General features: G+C 30.3%; 1 protein-coding gene across 1 annotated transcript; it reads right to left on the reverse strand.

Annotated features, from left to right (window-relative positions):
* Positions 1–3,543: 3,543 nt before the first annotated feature.
* LOC145018015 (transcription factor bHLH94-like) lies at positions 3,544–6,916 on the reverse strand. Its single transcript, XM_078975952.1, has 3 exons — positions 6,018–6,916; positions 4,206–4,619; positions 3,544–4,104 (listed from the first exon to the last, which is right to left on the reverse strand). The coding sequence occupies exons 1-3, from the start codon at positions 6,534–6,536 to the stop codon at positions 4,015–4,017; spliced, it is 1,023 nt and encodes a 340-aa protein (XP_078832078.1). The 5' UTR covers positions 6,537–6,916; the 3' UTR covers positions 3,544–4,014.
* Positions 6,917–7,595: the final 679 nt, after the last annotated feature.

Consider the following 7,595-nt stretch of genomic DNA (forward strand, 5'->3'; position numbering starts at 1 on the left):
AGAATTAGGGTACAAAGGTGAACAAACCCTTTACTACCATTTCTGTATGTTTATGATCTTTAACTTGTTATGATCTAAAAAAATTTTTGATTTAAATATTTAATGATCCTTAATTATTATATTTTTTATGTTCAACATTAAATGATTCAAAATTTTTAATGATCCAAATATTGTATTGAACAAAAACTTTATCTAATTCAATATATTATGATCCAAATTATTATGATAAAAAAAATATATGATGCATAATATCGTTATTATTCAAAATACTATGATTCAAAATTTTAAAATAAAAAAGAATATGATTAAAAAAAATATGAAAGAAAAATAATATAATCCTCAATATTCTTCTTATTTTGAATTTTATAATTGTTAAACATTAAAAATTCAAAACGATATTTAGTTAAAAAAACCAAAACAATAAAAAGAGAAAAAAATATCAAAAAATAAAAAGAAAAAAAGAAAAAATTCTACTATCTTTAATTATGTAATAAAGATATTAAAAAACAAAAAGAAAAACGAAAAATAATAAAAAAAACGAAAAAATATAAAAACAATAAAACTGAGCATATATCTATTTAAGAAGTAAAAATTTTGAATTTTTTTTAACGAAAAAAAAAACAAAAAAAAATGCAATTTAATTTAAAAGAAAAGGAAAACTCATTTAGATGGCGTTCCATGGACGTTCGTCGTGCATGATTATTTTCTTGTGTCCGTATTATGTTCCATGTATGTGAGCCGTGTGCGAACACACTACAAGAAATTCGACTATTAGCGGCGACGAGTGTTGCCGCTAAAGGATAAATATGTCGCCACTAAAGGGTCGCTGCTGTTGGTCCGTCGATAATGCTCCACTGGTTGCCGCTAAAAGTGAGTCGTCGCTAAAGACGCGTCCCTGCTAATATTATCTGTCGCCACTAAAGGTGTCGCCGCTATTTATATGTATTTTTATACATACAAAATACATATATTCATACAAAAACACATACGTATACACAATTCACATAAAAACTACACATATACATATAAATGATCAAAGAAAAACACATATACATACATAAAATAGACTCAAAGATACAGATATACATACAAATGCAAATACAAGTACATATCTATATCTACAAACACAAAATACACATACAAATGCACATCTAAAATATCAAAATTATCAAAATTTCGTCATGAACAGTGGTGGTGGCGGTAAACTCCAGTGAGAACGATGGGGGATCTCAAAAATGGAGAGGAAGAGGGGTGAAATATAAAAAAATTCAGTGAAATTCCGATGAGATCGATGGTGGTGAGCAAAGAGAAGAGTGAAGAAACAGAAGATCACGGAAGAAAGTGAAGTCGAATCAGATTTTATTGTTGACGCTTTTTAGCGGCGACGGACAACCTTTAGCGGCGACATATCGGAGGGAAAAAAATTCGGGGTTTCCTACGTCGCTGGATCATCGCTAAAGTCGACGGATAAAGTTGAAATGATGCGGATCGCCAGAAAAGACAATAACGACGACAAACTGGAGGGAAAACAACGCGTGTTATTCTACGTCCTCCTAGATGTTGGATCATCGCCTAAATCGACGGTTAGGGTTGAAATGACGCAGATCACCAACATAAGCCTTTAGCGGTGATGTACACTTTTAGCGGCGACAAAAAACGTGTTTGTTTGATGTCGCCGCTAAAAGTGTCCGTCGCCGCTAAAAGTGACGCCGCTATTGCCTAGTATTCTTGTAGTGAGCATCACGACCAAGTAAACTTTGCCCTTGACGAAATGATTGGTAGAGAAGAATGCTCGAGGTTCATACCAATTTTTGTGTTACTACTGGATCTGTACCGTGTATATATATATATATATATATATATATATATATATATATATATATATATATATATATATAAGTTCAAATGAGAACACTATTTAATGTGAGAACACTACTTTATCTTAATATTTTACTATGAATTTTGTATATACAACGATATGACATTATTCATCAACAAATATACGAACAATTGCACATTAATATTCGTATTAAAATTTTGTATATACAACTTTATGACATTATTTATGACCAAATATATGAACAATTACGTATTTTACATTTATATTAGAATTTACTAAATTAATATATATATATATATATATATATATATATATATATATATATATATATATATATATATATATATAGTAGAATAGCAATATAAAATAAAATATATTCATATTATAATTACTACAATACTATACATATTAAATTCATAGTAGAATCTCTATCCTAATAAATGAAAATGTTATTGCCACTTGTCATTCTCTCATTTATTTGGCCACATGTTATTTTATCATAATTTTAAAATATATTTATTTCCACTTGTCAATTATTTCATTATTCATTTCCACTATATCATTAATTTAGTTTCCATAAATAAAACCTACTATAATAAATATTAATTTCAAATTTTAAATTTCAAATTTCAATTTCAAATAAATTTACACTTTAAAGATTTGTATTTAACATTTTATTATAATAAATCGTTTTGTACGGGTGTCTAACAATTAAACACATAAATTTAATTACTTTATTTATTTTTGCATGTTTTTTTATTTTATAATTTTCACTTATTTCATATTTCAAATTCAAATAAACTTTTCATTTAATCGCTCATGTTTAACATTATGTTTTAATTAACCCGTATAATATACGGGTTTCACAACATAAAGTAGCGTTCTCACGTTCTCACATTAAATATATCTTCATTTGAACTTAACTATATATATATATATATATATATATATATATATATATATATATATATATATATATATATATATATATATATATATATATATATATATATATATATATATATTCAGCCTGGAAAATTGTCATTTTTCGATCAAACTAACGTGCAACCTGTGATAATCCTGAGTTATGTTCCCTGGGTAAAAGAGTTTGACTGTATAATGCCAAATTCTCTGTCAAGAAACTTGAAAAAAAATATGAAAATAAAAACAAAAGAGAAACAAAAAAGTAAATAATTCCGTATTTTTTAAATGACTTTCACATATTCATTTCATTTAGGGAAAGTGATCGTCAGATTAAAAAAAACAGAAAAAGGAAATTGAAGATGTCAGTCAATGAAAGTTGGTAAGGGCAATTTGTATATCGAGGGCTAGTGATTCATCTATCGAAATATAATGTTATTAAAGATGTAAATTAGTCTTGTGTAAGAAAATTCAGTATGACTTCACCAAACGCCAACAAAACATTTTTGTAATTATATGGCTACACATAAATTTTGATTTCAAAATTATGTTATACAGACAAATGTACACTGACAATCTAATTTAAATATAATTTTTAATAGACGGATTAATCGGTTTCATATAATATGATTCGTATATAAGTAGTAGGATCCAAACGGTGATTATAATAATGTCGGTCATGAGGGATTTTGATAAAAAAAATAAAAACATTCACATATATCAATATACATTCATACATAATATATAGATACATACATAAATGTCCACACTCCACACCATCATTCTTTAAGTCAACTTCATTCACCATTTTTATCTATATACGTATAACCAAATACAGTAACTAAGACTTATTACTTTGAAAAAGTTTCATATTAACTTTATGATTTTAAAATAGTGTATAGATTTCAGTGAATATCAACCATGATTAACATATATAATAGAAAAAACAGCGAACTGAAGTTAATCGCCACTCTCGTCAAAAACCGCTTCATTGCTTTTGGCGACATCCTCCACCACATTTCATTGTCGAGCCTCCTCTCATTCTTCTCCCTCTTCAACAATGGCAAGTCTATGGCAAAGTAAGGTGGAGGTGAAGAAGATTGATCATGGGTACACTTTAATGAAAGATGGCTCTCGCAATGCCAACACAACTCCTCAGAGTCTTAGTGATATGACCACACACACACACAAAGAGATTATAATTATAAACCCCATAATTATTATAAAAACAGTAGGGTTATACATAGGTAAAATTAAAGAGCTTCTTCTTCAATTCTTCCCAACAAGCAATTAACAGCGTCAGCGATCTCATCGACTGTATTGAGCTGGCATCCATCTTCAAGCTGTCGAAACCAATATATTTAATTAAAAGTTATTCCAAAAATTCTTGTAATCAAGATGAAAAATAATCGAACATTATCGTGAAAAAAAAGTCAAAACTAACCTTGACACTAAGACTGTAGAGTGCCATCTGATCAACGGTGGTAACATTGAGGTGGAGGACAGTAAGCCACATGCACTGAAGCCCAGCGACAATCTTCAAGAGCTGTCTATTGCGTTTTTTAGAGAGTATTTTGAGGTTTGCATGGCTTTCTACCATTGTTACTTCGATCTCCGCCATTGCTGGTGGCCGGATGTTAACGAGGGTGGCGGAGCCACCAGTTTCGTTTGTTGATCTAGTCGAGTATTGTGGGAATGTGAAGAAGTCGCTAAATGGTGGTGGTGGAGTAGAGTAGCCAGTTTTATCATTAGGGTGTCGTTGATGCATGGCTCTCTTTTGTACCTCTAGGGTTTGTAGTTGTTGTTCTAGTTCCTTCACAAAGTTTATTGCTCCTCCGATTATTGATGCTTGATCACCCTAAAATTTAGTTCATTAACTTTTAAAATGTATTTCAATTCAAGTACTCTCATATATGGTTAATTACGAATTTAATATAATTTGCTTTGCAATTTGAGTCCACATATAATTTTTTTTTTGTTGGAAAAGGCGGAGTCCACGTATAATTAACGTCCGATAATCGAACAGATATGCACTCGGCTAAGCGGAAAAAGATTTGTAACATATATGATATATTTTTACAATAAAATTAAAAACATTTGAAAGCATTTAAAAGTTATATAATTATATAAAATTAATTATCTGAAACACGCCATTGATATTAAAAAAAATGATAATTTAATCTGTTAAAAAATTGTTAAATGCTAATTGAAGTAATTTTTGAAGCCTGTTAAAAGTCAAAATCTTATGTGGAACAAAAACAAAATTTGAACTTTTTTTAAAAGCTAAAATAAAAGCTCACAAAAAGGTATATGAACAAGTCTCTAAGAATTTTGATCATCTACAATAAAACATTCATTAGTAAAATTCTATTTTGCTTCTAAGTTATCTTCAAACTTCAAAGTTCAAACCATTACTAATTTTGGAATATCTATGAAGATATTTGTAATGGCTATATTTTATGTATATTGTTTTTTTTCCTACTACTTTAACAATAAACAAACTAATTTTTCAATCTTTTACTATATTTTTAAAAAAAAGACCGAGCATAATTTTGCTTTTGGTTTTATTTGTATCGCATCAGATGTTTTATCATGAAATATTTTTAAAAGTATATATGATGTATACTAAATATAACAACTTAGACGTACGTATAAGCTAATTAATTTATTATACTAGTCTTTAATTTAATTTAATAAAACTAATAGATATGTGCTGTTGCACAAAGGTATAGAAAAAGACTGAATGATATAGTAGATGCAACATTATGTATATGATATTGTGATTTACGTATCATTTTATGATTCGATTCATTTTTTTTTCTATTATACTGTCTACATCTAATTCTTTTTTTACTCGAATGTATTATTAAATATCAAGTTTGTTTTTTCCAATCTTAGCGTCCACATCCAAGCAACTATTTCCTCTTATGAAAATAGATCTGCGATCTTGATAAATTCTTTGTACGCGTATTGTTTTGAATTTATATTATGATTATTAGAAATGTATATAATAAGAGAAAAAAAAAAAAAAAAAAAACTATTGTTTTACCCTGATGTGACTCTGTCTGCTGTCTATTTTAAAGTAACATTATATTCTCTAAATTAATTTCTAAAGTTTGTGATGTAACATTCCTTTTCCTTTAAAATAAACGAAAATCAAATGGGGAATAGCTATCATTTTCTTTTGGTATTATCGGTGGAAAAATTTAAAAAGGTAATGGAATATATAAAAGAATTAAGAAATTAAGAGTTTTACCCTTTGAACATACGAAGATGGCATTAAAGATCGGATTACTGCCAAATACTCGTTCATCTGCTTTCTGCGGTTGCGCTCAACGGTGATATGAGTCATTCTTTGATTCTCCATTTCCTGTTTGTTCTTCCCACTCTTCGTGCGCCTCCGCTTTCTCCTACCCACAGCGGCCACCGTAGTGGTGGCAACGGCTGCCACGTGTGATTCCATCATTATGTTGCAGTGAGAAGATAGTTCACCGGAAATCAACTGGTCACCTCCGGCACTGCAGCCAGTGCAATCTTCCGTTGAAGAAGTAGTACCCCAGTGTTCTTTAACATTAAAATTGTTGTGATTGTGCATCACTGAAGAAGATGAATAGTAATCCAAATTATTTGCATGAACATTGGCTGCTTGTTCATGACATCGATAATGGTTGTTTCGCTCCAGGAATCCACAAAAACTTCTATCTTCTTGTAACAAATAATCGTAGTCGAAAATGCCAATCGGATCTTGTGGGCAATTTATTGTGTCTAACGCCATTAGTTCACATGCATATGAACCCTAATCTTGAACTTGATCTTTCCTTTCTCTTTATAGCTGAGACGTTGACCACCTCAGAATGAAGTGGAAAATGACCAAAGGATGTAATATATATATATATAGACGGAAAAAGATGGTGTCTTTTTTGACGTATGTTAGTGGGGTTTTCTGGGATAGGCCCTAAAAGTCGATTGAAAAACCAATTGTTAGGAGAAAGAAATGAAGAGAAGCACAAAGGGTTAAAGTTTATGAACAACAACCAGAATACTCAAAAGATCCAAACGAAAATCATCTCTCTCTCTCTCTCTCTCTCTCTCTCTCTCACTACTTTTTGATGGTGAATAATGGAGAGGACGGGTGTGGATGTGGGTGTGAGCCGAATGTCTCTCTGTCTCTATAAAGAAGAAAAGAATCTACAGTATATGACACGTGACAACATAAGTCGGACTACTACAATTTTTTTACATAAAACGGGGGTTAGGGTGGGTTGGGGTGGCGGTGGGGGCGGAAGAGGTGTGTAGAGAGAAAGAAAGAGACAGGGGCTATATGGATGCTGGTTTGATCTTCTTTGTAAGTACTAGGCCACTAGCAGTTTTTGATTATATAAAAGTCATACTATCAATGTTATGTTAAAAGCTTTCTCCATGGTATTTAAATATGGGTTCTTAAACTTTGGTTAAGAACTTTTTTTAATACATATACTTGTGAGATCAAATGACCTAACTATATATGGATAATGTGACTCCACACACACGAACTATGACATACATTTTTGTGTCAACACAACAAGAAAAAAACCTTTACCAGCAACAGTTTTAGTGGCGGCAATAACTTTTAACGGCCATGCAAGCAATTGTGTCGCTAAATGTTAGACTATATAGTTATGTTTATAATAAGTATAGGATATTCAAATGTAAATATTAACTCTTTATGTAGAGTTCCTATGTAATTTTTTAATTAATTAATAATACATGGTCTATTTTGGTATCAGGGTGAGGGAAACCTCTTGCCGCCTCCAATCCTAATTTGGTCGATCATCAGCCTATCTTTCTCTACTCT

The sequence above is a fragment of the Lactuca saligna genome, chromosome 9, assembly GCF_052625555.1.
Source record: "Lactuca saligna cultivar CGN05327 chromosome 9, ASM5262555v1, whole genome shotgun sequence".
Classification (NCBI taxonomy): domain Eukaryota; kingdom Viridiplantae; phylum Streptophyta; class Magnoliopsida; order Asterales; family Asteraceae; genus Lactuca; species Lactuca saligna.